At 38.4% G+C, this 19,530-nt stretch overlaps 1 protein-coding gene across 1 annotated transcript in view; it reads left to right on the forward strand.

Annotated features, from left to right (window-relative positions):
• The window catches only part of TANC2 (tetratricopeptide repeat, ankyrin repeat and coiled-coil containing 2), a 435,526-nt gene that overhangs the window by 402,490 nt on the left and 13,506 nt on the right, over positions 1-19,530 (forward strand). The window contains exons 16-21 of the mRNA XM_063080666.1: positions 2,790-2,912; positions 3,443-3,679; positions 8,561-8,746; positions 11,360-11,453; positions 17,405-17,538; positions 18,477-18,600. Of these exons, the coding sequence (XP_062936736.1) occupies positions 2,790-2,912; positions 3,443-3,679; positions 8,561-8,746; positions 11,360-11,453; positions 17,405-17,538; positions 18,477-18,600 (898 nt within the window). The remainder of the gene's footprint in view (positions 1-2,789; positions 2,913-3,442; positions 3,680-8,560; positions 8,747-11,359; positions 11,454-17,404; positions 17,539-18,476; positions 18,601-19,530) is intronic.

Consider the following 19,530-nt stretch of genomic DNA (forward strand, 5'->3'; position numbering starts at 1 on the left):
GGGGAAAACCCAGAACTACCTAAATATGCATCTCTAGGGGCTCACTTAAGTAAATTATGATACATCCATATGATGGACTACTGTGTCTCCCTTGAAATAGAATAAGACGAAAGTATGTGTACATGTATAGACTATGTCCACAATATTTTGTTTAAAAAATTAAGAGTATCTAATTGTTCCTTACTTTTAAAGTGTTTTTAAGCTAGTTATAGTATGTGGATCTTATGTAGATTCCAATTCAAACCAAAAAAATTTTAGTTTGAGGTGATCAAGGAAATTTGAACACTGTGTAGATATTTGATATTATAAAATCCTTCTTAATTTTAGGTATGGTAATGATGGTTGACTGTTTTGAAAAGAGTCCTTGTCTGTTGGAGGCACTTACTGAAATTGTTAAATATTAAGTGATAGGATGTCAGGAATTTGCTTCAAAATAATCCAGTCATGGGAAAGGGGAATATGGGAAGGAATATAAGTAAAATAAGGTTGGCCATGAGTTGAAAATTGTTGAGGTGACTGGTACATGAGAGGTTTATTATACTATTTCTCTCTACTTTTGTAAATAGGTTTAAATTATTCCATAATAAAAAATGCTTAATAAAATAAATTTTACATTGTTTATATACACTTGTTTGTGTGTATTTGTATTTGCATAGAAAATGTCTTAAGTGATAAACACCAGCCACTTCTTAGGATTGAGATGGGAAGTTGAAGCTACTTTTATTTTTAATACCACACTTATTTTATTTGTTTTTTATTAAAAAAATTGTATTATTTTTATAAGTTCAAAAGCCTATATGTAGAAGTCTTTTTTGAAAAATACCAAATTAGAAATAGATATAAAGCATTTGATATCTTTGAACCAACCTTCCCCAACACCTGAGCTGTTCTTCATGTGTAGAAATCAGGGGTAGAAAAAGGGTCTGCTTTGAACATTCTTGGAAATAAAATTTTTAATCTGAAAATTTAATAATTTAATTTTTAGTCCCTTCAAAATATCCCCACAGAGGGAAAAAATGCCTGTGTCAGAAAACAGAAAAGCCAGGGCCGGTCCATGGCTCACTTGGGAGAGTGCGGTGCTGATAACACCAGGGCCACGGGTTCGGATCCCTGTATAGTGATGGCCGGTTGGCTCACTTGGGAGAGCGTGGTGCTGACAACACCAAGTCAAGGGTTAAGATCCCCTTACCGGTCATCTTTAAAAAAAAAAAAAGAAAAGAAAACAGAAAAGCCTTTTCAAAATGTTCATATATCTGGCCTTCCCATAGTTATTCATCATTCAGCCTTTGCTCTAGTGTGAAAATTTCCTCTACAGAAGTTTTTTCTTAACTCACTTTAGAGAGCCTGGGCCTTTTGCAGGAAGACCATGACCACCACAACTTGAGGTTTTTGTTAGATGAATCTGTAATTCATAAATACTTAAGTACTCTTCCTTTGTAGATGCTCCTTCCCTAGTATGCCAGATAAACACATCTTGCTGATTTGAATGTACACAGGTACTCTAGGCAAGAACTACCTCCATTTCAAGGAACAAAGCAAGCAGAAGTAGCACAAGTTTTGGGGAGTGGGGAACTCTCCAAATTCACTTATTAGGTCCCAGACTTCATTATTAATATCTTCCTGCCCTCAGGATTTTCTGCTTTTAATCATTTGATCCAGATCTTGGCAAAAAAGAGTAAGATGATTTCCAGAGAGCATCTAACCATCAGGAAATTTAAAGAACAAATTAATGCATCTTCCTCTGCAGAAGCCCGTGTGAAGGGGGTAAACATTAATATATGCAATGGGATCTATGCCAGTCATACTAGGAGAAAATTAATTGCTGATGGCAATCAGCCTGTATTGTTTTTTCCCTAAGGATGAACAGGTGTGATCATTTGAGGGTGTATTAGGGCGAAGAATGTAGCTGCTGTAACAAACCTCCAAAATCTCAATGACTTAAAGTGTTATTTCTCTTTCACATTGCAGTCTAGTGCAGAGCATTGGGCAGGCTCCTTTCATGTAATAGTTCTGAAATCTCCTTAGGCCTAAGAATCCTCCATAGGATCCTCTGCAGCTGGCCTGCAATCAGGAGGAGCAATAAAAAGCTGGAGAAACACACAGGAGGTTATGGGGCCAAGCCTGGACATGACTAATACCTCTGCCCAAATTTTATTAACCAGAATTCAGTCACATGACCCACCTAACTGTAAAGGAGGCTGGGTAATACAGTTTTTCCAAATGCCCAGGAGGAAAATGAAATGGAGATCAATGCTCACATTGCATTAACGCTGCCACAGTATGTATTTCAGTAACTTGAATTTAAGGAATTTATTCAGGAAGACTAATAAAGATCTGGAAAAACAGATTGCATCTAGATATAGCAGAAAAGAGAGATATTAAGTAGTTTTGTCGCTAGAGACTGCTGAGATAGAGACAACTTAAGTTAGCCTGTTCCTACAGGACTAGTCTCTGTCCCCATCAGTGGATGGGACTTGCTGGGCATGGACATTGTTAGAGTGAGACTCTGCGCTCATTCATTAGTACCAAAAACCTAAAGACCACTAACTTACTATTGATGGTACTTTTTTTTTGTTTTTGACTGGTAAGGGGATCACAACCCTCAGCACAGTGTGGTCCGCACCACACTCAGCCAGTGAGCGCACCGGCCATCCCTATACAGGATCCGAACCCGCGGCCTCAGCGCTACCAGCGCCTCACTCTCCCAAGTGAGCCATGGGGCCAGCCCACTATTGATGGTACTTTTTATCAGGGCTAATAATTTAATTGCTTCTGTATTTCTTTTTTAGGGTTTGAGTAAAAAAGTTGGTGTGTCATCCTCCATCCTCCAAGGTCTCTGGATCTCCTACAGCACAGAAGGTCTTTCCATGGCACTGGCATCTTTACGAAATCTCTACACTCCAAATATAAAGGTAAATGCAAGGAAATTAGAAACAGATTGAAGAACTTACTGTGGAAAAAATAAAATTAGAAGGATATTAAGTGGCTGTTTAGTTGATCTCTGACCTGCCTCAGACTGTCTCCTATTGTTGTTACATTTTATTCTGTGAGTTGAAGACTAACCCTATTGTCCATCTACCTTCTGTAAGCTGACTCTGACATACGGGATCAGGTCCTGCTGGTTCTACAGAGCAAGTCGATCTCGGGTAGCCTTTGTTTTGGTAGGAGCTTTTCTGACTAAGAGTTAGTAGAAACTGCGTTCAGCACTGCAACATGGGTGGCATTTGCTCTAGCTACTGAGCAGTTTATGTAAAGGAGACATTTTACATTCCTTTCCAAAGGCAAGGTATTGAAAAAGAAACAAATGAAGATTATAAAGTAAAGCTGTTGGTAAGTGTTACTAGACACTATTGTGGGGTCTCTATGACTTAATAAAAGATGACTAAAAGAATGTAACTGAAGTTTGTCTGGTTATTATTTCTATTTATTTACCTATTTCTAGGTCAGCCGACTGCTGATTTTGGGAGGTGCCAATATTAATTACCGGACAGAGGTTTTAAATAATGCTCCAATCCTATGTGTCCAGTCTCACCTTGGTTACACGGAAATGGTGGCCCTGCTATTGGAGTTTGGGGCCAACGTGGATGCCTCTTCAGAAAGCGGCCTGACTCCTCTGGGGTATGCTGCAGCGGCAGGGTACCTGAGCATTGTGGTGCTGCTGTGCAAGAAACGGGCCAAGGTAATGTCTGCCAGCTCTGCTGCTTTTCCTTTCTTACCTTTTCCTTTCTTCTCAGAGTAGAGTCTTTTGTATCTCTTGTGTTACCTCGTGAGTCCAAATCCTGATGGGGAGCAGATTGAAGGGAGTGCTGGCTTTGCATACCTCCCAATGTTTGCCCACGCACCACTGCCAGTCCATGCTGCATCTGGACACTGTTCTAAAACCTTTGAGAGGTACTTAGAAAACTGCATTTATCGGCAGCCACAAAAAGTCCCTGCCTGACAACCCAAAAATTCTCTACTGAGCTCAGGAGAAGCCCCTTTCTAACAAAGAGAGGAAGAAAAAGTGGGGGGATGAGGAGACTGCAGTGGGAAGTCCGAACTGAATGGCTCAGACTCTAAAGCTTTCATGTGTAGAGAAGAAAAGCTAGCCGTGGAGATAAGGATGGGACCAGACCCCCTTATCGTGCCCTTGAAGACCACCACCCCAGAGATGTGGGGAGAAGGTGATTCTCCCTCTTTGTACTCAAACTGACCAAAGGCACCTCAGAGTGTTTCTGTTAGTACATCTCAGTTCTCTGAAAACATTTTCAAAATTTGTTTGCTTTATGGTATTTCAAGAGCCACTGGTATAAAAGAACTCGATGTCAAAATATTGGTGAAAAGAAAAATGCTGGTCTCATAAATGTACGCCCCTGGGGGAAACTGTGGCCTCATGGTATTTCATTTCAGTCTTGAGAACAAACTGAAGATTTTGGTGATTTCACAGTAAAACATAAGTAATATGTATGACCTCATTCTGAGGTGTCCACTGCTCCTACCAGGGAAGAATGTGAGACCCCTGTGACTCCTTTGGCAACTGGGACCCAGGACTCTCAGTGAAATCTCAGAGCCTTAAGGGTTTACTATGATGCAGTGATTGTCCAGCTATAATGTCCCATTCATTTGAATGGACATCTCTAGAAGCAGAATGACTGGGCCTTATTACTGTTGCTGTGAATGCATATTCTAATCTCAGCTGGGTCTTTCCCGCTGCTTAGTCTTTACACAGCAGTGCCATTATTTTTTTCATTTTTCATTGTTTTCCCCAGAGCAGATATGTAAATCACTTGTCCTCTTCTCAAGATCCTATCACACCTCTTCTGCTCTCCTACATTACTAAGATTGAGCTCATCTCGATGTGCCTCTATCTCGAAACTTTATCAGTCCTTACCTACATTCACCTTTACTTCTGCCTCAGAGAAGGAAGTATTTACCCTCCTTTCCAAAGCAATTGCCTGCACCTGTATTCTTGATCCCAGTATGTTGCTCATTCTCTCACGTGTTATTTCATTCTTCTTCTAAATTCATACTACCTTTTTCTCAGTTTCTACAAACCTATGAATGTCTTCTCTAATCTAAAATAGAAACTTCCCTCTCTCCTGATAACCAGAAGCTACATCTCATCTCTTCCCTTCCATGTACACCAGCCTGTCCTAAGAGTCATCTCTACTTGCTACATCTGCTCCCTTACTACTCTTTAATCACTTGCGATCTGGCTTCCATGAGTGAGAGAGGAGGAAAGTCATTAAAATCATAAGCTTTGGAATCAAACACAACTGGGTCAAATCCTGCATCCACACTTTATATAACAGCTTGGAAAAGTCATTTAACCTCTCTCAATCTCCCTTTTTTGAACTGTAGAAAGGATTAATAGAGTCAGTATGATGATTAAAAGAAATAAATCCTTCTTAAAAAATAGTCTCTTTTAATCTCACACAGTGACTAATAAATAGTATCCTTAAAAAAAAGAAGTCCCAACCTCTCAGCATGCTACTGAACTACTCTCTCAAAAGTCACTGACTGCCAATCACCATAGAAAGCAGCTTTTTCTCATTCCTCACCCTGCTAAACCTCTCATAGTATTGGCAGTTGTGAACTTTAAATATTGTCCTAGTTCCCCTACTTCTCTGTTGCTGTTCTCTCCTTCTAATGTGACTGTTCCCTAAGATGTTCTCTGGTCTTCTTCTCTGTCCTCATACTCTCTCCTGTGGCTTCAGCATTAAAATCATAGGCTTTGAAATCAAATTCAGCTGGGTTCTAGTTTTCCTACCTACATTTGGGTAACTCTTAACTCCAAAGTTCTAATTCCCAAACATTTTTTGAGCTCTAGTTTCACATTTCTTGTGCCTCCTTGATAGTTGTACCCGGGTGCCTCACTGGTACCTTACATTTAACTTTCCAAAATCACTCATTCTCTTTACCCTGTAACTACCGCCTTTTCCTGGCTTTTAAAAATCTGCTAATATAGCCTCTATTTTTCTCAAAACTAAGGAATCTTTGACACCTTCCTCTCCTTTGCCCTTCCAAATTCATTTATTGACCAGCTTTTTTCAGTTTTATCCTCAGTATCTTGAGCAACTCCTCCTTCATCTCTATCCCAACTGCAACCATCCTTCTGATTTATTCTTGGTATCTTGTATAACAAACCCCCTTTTCAGATTCTAATCTTATCTAAAACACACCGTCCCCTTAATTTCTTTAAACTTTTTGTTTTGAAATAATTTTAGACTTTCAAAATCAATGCAAAAATAGTACATAGAGCTCCCATATGCCTTCCATCCATCTTCTCCTACTGTTAGCAGCTTAGGTAACCATAGTCAAGTTATCAAAACCAGGAAATTAATATTGATAAAATACTATTTACTAATCTACAGACCTTGTTGGGATTTTTTCAGTTGTCCCATTAATGTACTTTTTTCTTTACAGGAACCAATTCAGGATCCCACATTATATTTAGTTCTTATGTCTCTTTAGTCTCCTACAGTCTGTGGGAGTTCCTCAGTCTTTATCTTTTGTGATCTTGACAGTTTTGAAGAATACTGGCCAGTTGTTTTGTAGAATTTTTTTCGATTTTAGCTTGTCTGATCTTTTCTCATGATTAGAGATACTTTGGTCAAGAGTAGCGCATAAGTGCCGCTGCACCCTTATTAAAGTGCAGCCCTTGAGCTGCATGATGTTGATATGTCTTATTACAGGTGTCAGTTTTGATCACTTGGTTAAGGTAGAGTCTTCCAGGTTTCTCCACTCTGAACTTACTGTTTTTTCTTTTGTAATTTGGAGATATCTTTTAGGGAGATTATTTGAGACTTGGCAGATACATATCTTGTTTCTCATCATACTTTTGTTCACTAATTTTAGGATTCATCAATGATTCTTGTTTCAACAATTTTTGCTGTGGTGTTTGCCTAACAGTGATTTTCTGTTTTCATCTTTCCTTTGACATTTATTATTGGAGTTCTACTGTAAGGAAGAGCCGCCCCCTCTCCCCAGTGTATTTATTTATTCAGTTGTTTATTTATATCACTGTGAAGTCATGGATATTTATTTTATTCTATAGCTTATAATCCATTGCCATCGTTATGTATTTCATTGCTCAAATTGCCCCATATTTGGCCATTGGGAGGTCCTTCCCAGTGGCCAAATATGGGCCTTGGTTCCTGTGTTGTTTCAACTTCCCCCTATTATTTTTTGAGCACATCTTTACTTTCTAGCACCATAAGATGTTTCAGACTCATCTTTTACTACTACCGCCCCAGCCTTGGAATCAGCTGTTTCTCCAAGGAGCCATGATTTCTTTTATTCATCCCCTTAGTTTTTGAAAAAACAGTTCTGAGCATGAAAACTCTCAATAACTCTCCACTACCTACTGATTAAAATTCAGAACACTTAGCCTGGCATTCAAAAATGTCTATGTTCTGGTCCCAAAAGACACTCTCAACCTTACAGTTTAAACTTCTCTTTCATGTACCCTACCTTTACAAAAACTAGAATAAATTAATCATTTCCTAAATCAGCCAGTTCAGATAGATCTTCCCCTTGGATTCATCCTGACTCTAGCTGCAAATTAATTTTTCCTTCCTCTGAAATTTTATTGCATTTTTACTTTCCTTATGACATTTATAAGGAAAGTAAACTCTTTTGTTGGACAGGCTTTTGTCACATTGGTCATCTCTCCCCACCTTGTTCAAAAGTCCTTGAGAGCAGACTCTACATATTACTATCTTATTCACCTTTTTTTCCAATATGGTACATTTTACATACTAGATATGACTAGGTGGAACTAAAGTCAGTGTGGGAAAGCTAGAAACAAAACTTACATTTCAAGTGTACTAACTGCCACAGGACAGATAACCACCTACCTGCCAGAAAAGGCTACTCATCTATTGAAACTTGTGGCTAATGACCTTCTGGTAGATTGATTTCAATCAGGTTCTTCCTTCAGCTATACTTGTAGCCAACACTGAAATTATTTTTTTTTTTAAATGCTGTTGGCACTTAGTCTAGCATTAAGCTCCAAGTGCTTCTAGCCATTTTGGCCAGATCGCTGAGATTCAGCCCTCCCACTGGAAGAGAAGAAGTGGCTTTTGCCAAAGCTTGGTGGTCAAATGAATGATTCATGTTATAAGATATTTTGCTTCTTTGGAAAACCAAAAAATTGTAGCTTCAAAATGTTTTTCTTTCCTTTTATGATTTCAAAGATAGTTTTTTTGTGCCAACAGAGCTACAAGTCTCTCAAATCTTGGTCTGAAAAGAATGATTTGAGGACAAAGGAGAATGTACTTCAGGAAAACAAAGCCCGAGCTGGGAACTTTGTTTTTGTTTTTCTTTTAATATGAAAACAAAAGCCTGAGCTGCTTTTCTAGGGAAAAGAAGTTCTCCCCAGAGGGACATCTAGCTGAGTTGTAGCTCAGTAATGATCTAGCCTGAGTAGAGAGTATCTTCTAAATTTTCTCCGAGATTGGTTCAAGGAATGAGAAAAGGAAAATCTTGGTGATCTAGACATGTGCAGTGGGTGATGTGACTAGACTTGGAGCACAGCCACACGTCCTTGTTCACATGGATTTTTCTCTTCTCCCCGTAGGTGGATCACTTGGATAAGAACGGTCAGTGTGCTTTGGTTCATGCTGCACTCCGAGGTCATCTGGAGGTTGTCAAGTTTTTGATTCAGTGTGACTGGACAATGGCCGGGCAGCAGCAAGGAGTGTTTAAGAAGAGCCATGCCATCCAACAGGCCCTCATTGCTGCAGCCAGCATGGGTTACACTGAGGTAAGAAGTAGGTGGTAAGATGTTTTTTTCCTAGCTATTTACTGAAGGACCTAGGAAACCAGGAGGAAAGTGTTGCATTATTACAAAATTGCCAGCCAAATTAATGTGAATTTTTTACCACTGCTCTAAGGAATAAGGAGATTAAACTCCATGAAGCACTTGATTACTCACAATGCCAAGGTTCCTAGAATTATGAGCATAGAACATGATAGTTGAAAAAGACCTTGGAAATTGTATAAGCCAGTACCTCCCATATTTGTACCCCTATTTAATAGACAATGACACTAAGGCTCACAGGGATTAATTGTTGACCTGTGGTCATATGATTAGACAATGTAGCATGGGAAGAGCACAACATTTAGAATCTCAGAAGGACCAGGTTTGAATCCCAGCTTTGCTACTCATTAGCTGTAGATCTTGGACAATTTACAGTTGACCCTTGAACAGCACATGAGTTGGGTGCCAACCCTCCGACAGGCAAAAATCTGCATATATCTTTTGACTCCCCCAATACTTAACTACTTAACTACTTAGCTACTGCTTAGTAATACTAATAGCCTACTTTTAGGTAGGCTTCTTAACTGTTTGGTTAAGTATGTCATGCATTCATGACACACCTAACCAAAAATATTCCAATAATTTATTGGAAAAAATTAGTGGAACCACACAGTTGAAACCTGTGTTGTTCAAGGGTTCTATTAGTCTTTCTGTGGCTTAGAATACCTAAAACTGGCTAATTTATAAGCAAATGAAATTTATTTCTTACAGTTTTGGAGGCCGGGAAGTCCAAGGTCCGGGGAATGTGTCTGGTGAGGGCCTTTTTGACAGGAACTTTCTGGGGTGATGCAGGGTATTACATGGCAGGGGAAAGAGCTCATGTTAACATGTTTACCTGCTCTCTTTATAAAACCCCCAATACCCTTTCTGTGATTACCCCCTCATCCATTAACCCATTAACGGATTAATCTGTTCATAAGGGAATAGTCCTCATGATTTAATCACCTCCCAGAAGCCCCACCTCTCAACACTGCCACATTAGAAAAAGCTTCCACATGAGCTTTGGAGGGAACAAACAATTCACACCATAGCAAGGGTCAACTCTTAGAACCTTAGTTTTCTCATCAATAAAGTGAAGCTAATAAATTATTTTTTATAGGACTATTATAAACGGTGTTCTTGTCAACTTAAACACTGTGCAAATGGTATTTTTGCTAATTTATTTTTTAATGAAAATAATAATAATAGTGGCAAACCTATGGAATTGGTAATGTACTAGGAAATATTTAACAACCAACCCTGAGGAGTGGTGTGGGGTAGAGCAGTGGTATATGTGTTTACTTGTACATGTGTGTACATACATATTTAAGTTTATTATAAGTTGTACTGATATAAAGAATGTGTTGCACAGTTTACAAATAATAGTGAAATACACAATACTCTTACTTTAATGCTTTCATTGATTTTTGCCAAATTTGTATCTATAGCTAACCTGTGGTTGCAACTTAATCGTGATTTGACAAATGGAGTTGCATGCCAGTTCGCTAATTCTTTTCCCAGTAATTTTATGGCCATTAAATCTGATATGTGAACTACTATTAAGCAACTTCTCATCCTCATACAGATTATATTTGTTAAACTTCTTTCAGCTTTAGTACTACATCAAACCCAAATTTATAATGTTTGACAGTTTCCAGGGTGTAAATATTCCCACCATGGCCAATTTCACTCTACATATGTGACATCACTGAACAGAAAGGTGGCAAGAGATACACAGCAGCACACCATTATTTAATATTTCTACTACACAGACACAATAAATATAAATAACCTCAACAGCATAGATAATAGCAAGATATAGTTAAGTAATTAGGAGATTTAAGTATTCTTTAACCTTTGTTTTTCATATAATTTATTTAACTGATATTTAATTTTTAATAAACAACTGGCTTTGTTTAACAACCAGCTTGCAAATTTTCTGAAAATTTAGCAATCAGCTTTCATGGGCCTATACAAGCCAGCTTCACACCACCTCATGGGATGCTCCAGCGAGACAGCTGCCACATCAACTGACCTAATACGTCACCATGGGATATTAGTAAAGCCGAAATTTTTATTATCTATGGGAGGTTTTTAAAATCTCCTTATAGCCAGATTCCTGGAAACTGTCACTTTTCTTTGTTGTTAGCAGCCATTCTCTCTTTACTAGTCCAGAACAGTCCTTGTACATCTGAGAGGAAAAAGGAAGATAATTGCTCTACTCTGAAGAAATACAGGCCCTCAATTTTCTCCATGTTTATTTTTTTTGTGGTCTTTTTATAGAGAGGATGAGGGATTGCTTCTTTAACTTAAATATGAGGAATATGTAATTTTTTTAAAGTACATGCTCTATAAATGAATTGTGTTCAAGAGAAACATGTTAGCTATACCTGACAGGACAAATGCTGATCATGTCAGCTATGGGTTTCTTGGCTGTGACAGTCAGTTCTGATTCCTTTTGTGTACAAGAGATTTAGTGATACTTGGATCATGCAAGTATCTTTCAAACCTCACAGGCTAGTGTCTGTAGCATAATTTCCCAGCTAAAGTTTGAGCTGACACAACTTCTTGTTTCAGATTGTCTCCTACCTACTTGATCTTCCAGAAAAAGACGAAGAGGAGGTGGAGCGAGCACAGATCAATAGTTTCGACAGTCTCTGGGGAGAAACAGGTACAGGACATTGCTGTCCTCATTCCTCACTCATGAACGTGTGGTGTTTGTGGGCTGTCTGCATCTCATATCCTTATTTTTTCTCTGGCATACCTTTGGCAATTTTAATCTTATGACTTTTGTTTTGGAGACTAATTCAACCAGAGTGAAAAGTCAAGCAATTTTCCCTCTTTCAATCCTTTTTCCTTTCAGATTCTTCATGCCATTAGCACCACATTCTTCTTTCAAAGAAAATTTTTCCCCCTCTTGTTTCCAAATATTTTTAAAAGACTGAAAATTTCCTTACAATATGCCAAACCAGAGCAGAAAATTGTGGCCTCTCTCTTTTTTTATGTGATCCTTGAAGTAGTTAGGAATAAATATTTCTCCCATCAAAATAACTCTTTCCAGCTGTGGTTGTAACCAGAAGGTTAAATTTTTATTCACACCTCTGGCTTAACCACATGTCTTCATGGTAGAGTGGTATCTAACACAGTTAAGCTGATCTAGATGCACAATGAAGGTACTAACCAGTATGGCCCAGCCCCATGCAATTCCTCTTGGTCTGTAGCAAAGCAATTTCTGTATCGTTCGGTTCTTACTACACAAACAGAAGCCTCTTCCTTGTGGCCTTTGCAGGAAATGATTGTTGTCTTTCCTCCAAGTCTAAACTGGAGCATCTGGAGAAACGTTAGTAACCTTTGATGTGTTTTTATGAAACCAGGATGATGAAAACTGTAGAGTAACCACAGATATGTGTCATATTTGCCAGGAGAAGTAGACCAATATTGAGATGGCCAATTTAGGAAGAATATTTTACTAAATAATAAGGGTATGTGCTTTGGTTAGGGTAAGAGTGTTATTCAAAATAAGAAAAGATTCTTGAAGCCCTTTAATATTTGTAATGACCTATTGGATTGTGATGTTTCTTCCCATGACAAAATCTTATATAGGTTTCATGACTTCCTGAGCATCACATGGAATGGTCCAAAGCTCAGGAATTTGCTTCTCAAACAATCCCTCCCTGTGTAAGAGCCACAGGGAACAGATGCCAGGCAGCTGCAATTTAAGAACCCATGACAGATTAAAGGAAAATGTGCAGCTGGAAACAGCTGCTGTCTCTGGAGCCCCACACTGAGGGAAGCCAGAGTACAGGCTGAGGGGAAGGGACTGGCCAGGACATCAGCAATTCTGGAATATGCATATGTGACCTAGAGCTGCAGAAGGGACATATTGTTTTACTTCTATCAGCACAGCCTTCCCCAGCACAGTGTTGCTATACCTCCCAACAGACCCCTTGTTGCCAAGGGAATGGGCATGTAACCACTGAGGGCAGCAAAAGAAGTTGTGGCCCAGTGGTGATAATGGATAGAAATTACAAGACTAATAGTCATAATCGTGAATATCAAACATATTCTAGTGCTGTACTGAAAAGAAATACTTAAAAAAGTTCAAGAAATGTGTGACCTAAATGGAGGACTTATTTTTATTGATATGAACTTCTTATTAGAATAAAACTTTATGGCCTCAGGATTTTAAACATATTTCATGCTTTAAAGTATACAATAAATTTTATATTAATTTTCAAAGTGCTGTATCTCAAGTTTTAAAAATCAAAACTTCATCAATTTGCTCATAATCAGAATTGTGTTCTATTTAATTTGATATTTATATGCAATAATCTTAATATCTTAAACATAAAATGCTATTTAAATATGAGTTAGAGTGAAATACAATGTGTAGGTCTAGTCTATGAAAAATTATTTGACTTCAGAAAAATTTCTGGAAAATAATGTTGTCTCTACTATGTGAAAATGACCATACAACTTACCACTAGTATAAAATGGACTTTGAGTTGCTTTTTTTTTTTTTTTTTTTTTTTTTTTTTTTTTTTTTTTGTCTATAGTGATATTTACTAAGTATACAATTTCCTTTCTAACTTATAGCACATAATCACTTAAAATTTATAATGACCCATTGCATTGTGATGTTTCCTCCTGTGTCAAAATCTTGTATATGGTTTTGCATATAGAACTAATCTGTGACCTGCTGGTAGGGGTCTCATATCTGCAACCCTGACCTAAGTGACACAATTTTGACCTAAGGAAAATACGGTGGTCATGATGGTTCCACAGTATCACTTACTGTGTCAAATCTAAGACACCACTAACTTTAAAAAAACTATATAACCATTATTTTATGTGCCACTACAAAAAAAGATAAAAAAAACTTCCACCAGCTAAAATGACATAACTTTTTATTATCACATCAATTGTAAGATGCATCATGATTTCAGATGTTAAATTGTGAGGGAGTGAACCTTAGAATCAATGAAATACATTTCAGCATATAATTAAGTATTTATTGAGATATAATCTTTACATGTCTGATTTTCTAAAAGCAGATCTCTAGAATATCCTGTATGCTTTTGTCCTCCTTTTGCAGCCTCTTTATCCTTCCAGATGATGCATTCAGCTTTCGTCATCTGGCTGACCCCCACCCCATCCCACAGGGTTTTCACAGACTTCTTAGGGAACACGGAAAAAAAGCAAATAAGGTGACAAGATTATTCACCACTCACTCCTCTCCCTTGTGCTGTGGGCACAGACCAGGATCAGCATTAAGAGCTTAGCAACTTTGGAGGTCAGCCCTGGAAATACATGGCCCAAAAGAAGCCAGAGTTCACAAAATAAGCCAGATTCCCTTAATTTTTGCCCTCATCATCTTTTGCCTAGATTGTTGCAGCTACATCCTAACTGATCTTCCTGCCTGTAGCCTCACCCTTTTGTGATTCATCTCCCAGACTTCGGCCAAAGTGACCTTTTTAAGACATAGTCTGTCCGTGTCACTTTCATTAAGTTCTTCAATGTAGCATTAAAAAGAACAGTTGTGATCTCCAGCCTCATCTGTTCCCTGTCTTCTCCAATAATTCCAATAATAGACATGTTTCCCACCTCAGCGCCTTTATATATGCTCTCCCCTTTCCTAGCATGCCTGCCCCCCCCCCCAGCCCCCTTTGTCCTTGTATGTCTATAAGTCTCCTATTTATCTTTCAACATCTAGGTCAGATCGTCATCTCTTCCTGGAGGCCCTGTCAGACACTTCTTCCTCTGTGCACCCTCTGTACCATGGACATATCTCTGTTGTGCTTATCACACTGTATAGTAATGTATTTATTTGTCTGTTTTCCTTACTCAACCATGAGTTTTTTGAGAGCAGAGATAGTATCTGACAAATAGCTCAATAGTGCTTAATTTATGTTGTCATGGATAGAAGTGATCAGTTTATGTCTCCCTAACCACCCCACCCCCATTGATCTTATGTGACCTGTCTGTGCTGTACTCTTTCAAGGTTGAAAATAGATGAAAGAGTCACTAGCTTCTCAGCATTCTATTTAGTGTCAGCATCCCATCCAAGCAGACTTTGGCTATTTCCCCAACTCAGAATTGCATCCTGTCTGCCTGTTCAAACTCCTTAGATGTTTCCCTTTGGAAAAAAAGACTATTTATGTCAGATAACCTCATCAGATGCTGACAAGGTAGGGAACAAATTCTGTTACTGGTCTCTTAGGAAGAGATTTGTCTCCTAACTGCTGTAAGAATCAGTCTGGTATTTCACAGAGCTGGCTTCACCTAAATCTCCTTTCTTTCAAAAAGTTCTAAGAGTTTTTGATAAGACTCAAAATCCAGCCACAGAAACTATTTGCTCGTGAATTTTGAAAAGTCCAGATTCCATTTTACATGGTTGTGTTTTTCCGAGATGAAATTGGCCAGCTGAGTTAATGACCTTGTCCAGCTATCAGCTGAAGGTTGCTGCCAAATGACATCATAACCTAAGCAACAGAGATGATATAACAAATAAAAAGGCCAAATGAAACCTTCTCTCTCCCTATAAATGGGGAGAAGTGGGCCACCTAGAGCAATATAATTGTTAGAGTGGACAGTGTAGCTTTCCAGATGGGCAGAGGTTGTGAATAGTCAAATGTGTTCTGTAAACTGTCATCATCAGTGAGAGGCTTGATACTGAAATACTGTCCATATTTTCTCCAGGATGCTATAAATTCTTTTGTGAAAAAGAATGTATTTGGCTCCCATACATACGGAGGTTTACTGCAACCCTGTCACCAAGTAGCTACTTTAAATGGAATCAGAACATGGGAGTTAGAAATTTTTCAGATGGTTTGTTTTACGCACCAACAAGATGATTCTTATGGTTGCTAATGAATGTCTATCCCAATTTTTAAACTACTCCTGTGTTCTGACCCATATACAGAACTCATCATTTTTCTTCTCTGAACTATTAGAAATATAAACTTGGGAAAGAGGGAAAATCATTTGGATTTAAAGAACAAGACAAAATTTTGCTGTCAAGTAAATAATTATAGCTATTAACATCTGTGCTCGTCCATTCAGGGCTTGGAAATGATCCTCACCAAGACTCTGCCCTCCTGCAAAAAATTGAACAGAAATATCAATGTCCAGAGTTCCAAAATAAAACTAAAAATACACATTAGACAAGTCAGAGATAGATCTGGTTTAAGAATGCATATGTCTTCTAAAATTGTCACATGTTCCTTCATAAGCCCTTCTTATCCTTGGGGAAGGAAAAGATAACTTGAAGTTTTGTAATTGTGGAAATCACAGGTAGTTGGATTTTGCATATGACTGTTGTGGATAAATTTGGCCATTCCCAAAGACAAAATGCAATAATTTTATGTAAGGTCTTATCTACATGGGTTTGATTATAGAAACTAATAAAGTATTCTCTAAATAATGGGAAAAAAAACTGACCATTTGATTTGAATTTCAGTTACTTCATTTGCAAACTGAAATAGCTACACCTGCCAAATATTATCATTTTCTTATTTGTCATTGGAGTAGGTGGCCATAATAAAGGAAGGACTTGCTGACTACCATGTCAATTTTCCAAGTCAATTTCGAAAAAAAAATTCTCTAATCTTTCTTTAAAATGAAGCATAACTCCCACCATCTTCTAACAGTGTTTTCCATCCTCCCTACCCCTCATCAGTTCTTTAAAACAATAAAGTTATGCACTTGAGATCCCCTGTTAAAATAAAACAAATATATATTTGTTAAAAGATGGACTTTGTATCTCCAAATTCCTCTTTCTACTATTGAAATGGTGCTCTGAGGATGAAATAGGGACTCATAGACTCTCTGCTACATCAAAGATCATAAAAAAATGGACAATAGCACAAAAAGAATATTTAAGTTTCTTCCTGCTGTGTCCCTTATAGTCACTATAGCTATTTTTTATCTGTGACTTCATTATTTTATATTCAGAAGAAAACAGGCTTTGTCACGTCTTCTCTCATCTTTAAGACTATTACCTTAAACGTTCTGATCCTCATATAAAAATGGTTGCAAATGTACAAGAAACTTATGTCTTAACTGATGAAGAAAAATAGTGAAAACTGGTCCAAGGCCCCTAGACTGCAATTCTTAAATTTGGTTCTCTAGGTGTGAGAGCCCAGGAGTAGAAGTTGGCCAGACATGGTTCCCAGCCAATCCTAAAAAAGACCTTATCTCTGCAAAGGTCCTTCTCTCTAGAGTCTACCCATGCATAGACTAGAAGGTTTGTAGCTAGGATGAGGTACCAAAAGAGATGTGGAATAAAGCAGAGAAGATAGTCTGGGTAGGAAAAATGAAACCAAGTGAGTTTGATCAAAGGTAATTTTTAATAGATTATTATAATTGTCCTCATATATTTTGAGCCCTCTTGAATGTGTTTTTATTCATTATTTTTCTTTAAAACTTTCCTTGATGGATAAGGCTGCTAAAATAATTATTCTTGGAAGTAAAGTAGCAAATTACATTAATCAGACAAAGATACTTCCATGCTTAACAGTGAGGACTGGAGAAGTCAAGAACCACCTATCCCAGAAAATAACTAAAAAAACAAACAAGCAAAAAAACAGCCACCTATCCTCAGTCTTTGTTCTCTGCCCTTAGCCCTGACAGCTGCAGCCGGAAGGGGCAAACTGGAAGTGTGCCGTCTGCTCTTGGAACAGGGGGCAGCAGTAGCCCAGCCAAATCGCCGAGGAGCAGTGCCTCTGTTCAGCACTGTTCGCCAGGGCCACTGGCAGGTAAGGAGGGTAGCTACTTCCAATCCCTCAGGCAGGAGCGCGTTTCTAGGTGGGAACTTCTGATGCAGAGAACAAAAAAGACCACAAAGTTTGGGTTACCTAGCAGTGATCCAGTTTGAGGACTTGGGCCTTTGTTATTAATATTCTGGTTAACTGAGAGTGTGGCAGAAAGTTAACATTCAAAACCATCATTGTGATCTAGATTGTGTAGGGGAACTAACTACTTTTGTCCTGGTCATGAAGTGATCCCCATCTCACATGTCACAGTATCCAAAGGTTCCTTGGAAGGTTCATGTCTCAACAGATCACTGCTAACCACTTAACTTGGAGCTGCCTCAGACTTGCTAAAAGAAAATCCAGTGTATACAAATTCTAGGTATACAATCTTTCCAGGTGTTTGGATTCTAGATAAAATTTACACACTTAGGATGGAAAAGAAAGCATACTGATAATAGTCTTTGGAAGTGTTTGAGTAGAAAAAGCCTCTAGAAGCCAAACAGTGCTAAAGACTTATCAGACGCACTTTATTATATTCAGTTCAGTTGTAAATATTTACCGCAGGCAGGTTTGCAACCCCTAGAGAGCAATAAAAGGTCACTGACATAGGTAGCGACTTACGTTGGAGCTTCCATTATGGGATTGTTCAGTCTACATCTTGACCTTTGTTATCTTAAATTGTTTTTGCTTAGTGGCTGAGTCAGACATTCAGAGTTGAATCGTTCTCATTCGGCTGTCCCTAAGAGAATTAGAGATTAAATCACGTGGTACTAGAACTAACTGTTCAGGTACTTAACAGAGGTTCTTGGAATGGAAAGCTATATAGAAAAGTGAGTCACATGTCCAGCAGTAGGAGTTCATACAGTTTAGGGGATAGTATACAGGTGTCTTCTGAGCAGATCCTCTTGTGTTGATTGGTCCCTATTTCTCTGCACTTGCAGATCGTTGATCTTTTACTCACCCACGGAGCTGATGTCAACATGGCAGACAAGCAGGGCCGTACTCCCCTGATGATGGCTGCCTCTGAAGGCCATCTAGGAACCGTGGACTTTCTGCTCGCACAAGGTCAGTCCTGGGTGGCCAGAGCGGGGTGGTCAGTGCCCATAATAACCCAGTGAACTCATGATTTGAATTCCTAGTGATGGATTCTAGGAGATGTTAAAAACATATTATTAATCCAGTGAGTTAGAAAATGAAAGGCCATCTCCTCTTTTATATACAGTGGAAGTCTTCTAACTCTGAAGTTCTCTATTTTCCTCTGGCTTGCGGGATTTTAATCAAATTCACATACTCAAAACTCTTTCATTTAAATCAGTAATCTCCAAACTTTGATTATTTTTTAATGTATACTCAATAAATGTTCATCTTCGAGGGATTGTATTTTGACTTAAATTTTATCAATTCTTTTGTAAGCCTGCACAACTAATACTTTTCTTGAATCCAAAGGAAGCAAATGGCAGTTAAGGTATCTGCTAACACTGGGGTCCCTATTTGGAGAATCAGGATCAACGTCCACAAATTCCTGGTGAATGGGAAATAAGTCAAAGGCGTTTGTGATCACACCACCAACATAAAGCATTTCAGACTGCTGTTGATTGCTATGACGTCAGTCACCTGTACAAAAACAAAGATTGGGGAGAGTGGTCCTCTATAGTAGAAAAAGCTCGTCACCGGTGACTCCGCAGTGCCATCTAGTGGAGCTTGAGCATTTGCATGGAGCAGGAGGTAGTGAGGTTGCAGCTAAAGCTATAATGACCCCGTTCCAGTTAGCCTCCATTATTAGTAAACTGGACCTATACATCTATAATTATGTCCACAAGCACATGCACTTTCCTTCAAGGAAACCAGCCTCCTGAAGTATTATGCCCAGGCGTGAGCAGCTGAGGGTAGGGTAGTTGAATTAGGAAGAAGATTAGGTTTCTTCTGAGATTTTAAACTACAGCCTATAGACTTATTGGATCTTTAGCTGTATCCTTCAAATAAGATTTGTTTCCA

This window comes from Cynocephalus volans, chromosome 16 (genome assembly GCF_027409185.1).
Source record: "Cynocephalus volans isolate mCynVol1 chromosome 16, mCynVol1.pri, whole genome shotgun sequence".
In the NCBI taxonomy this organism is placed as follows: Eukaryota; Metazoa; Chordata; class Mammalia; order Dermoptera; family Cynocephalidae; genus Cynocephalus; species Cynocephalus volans.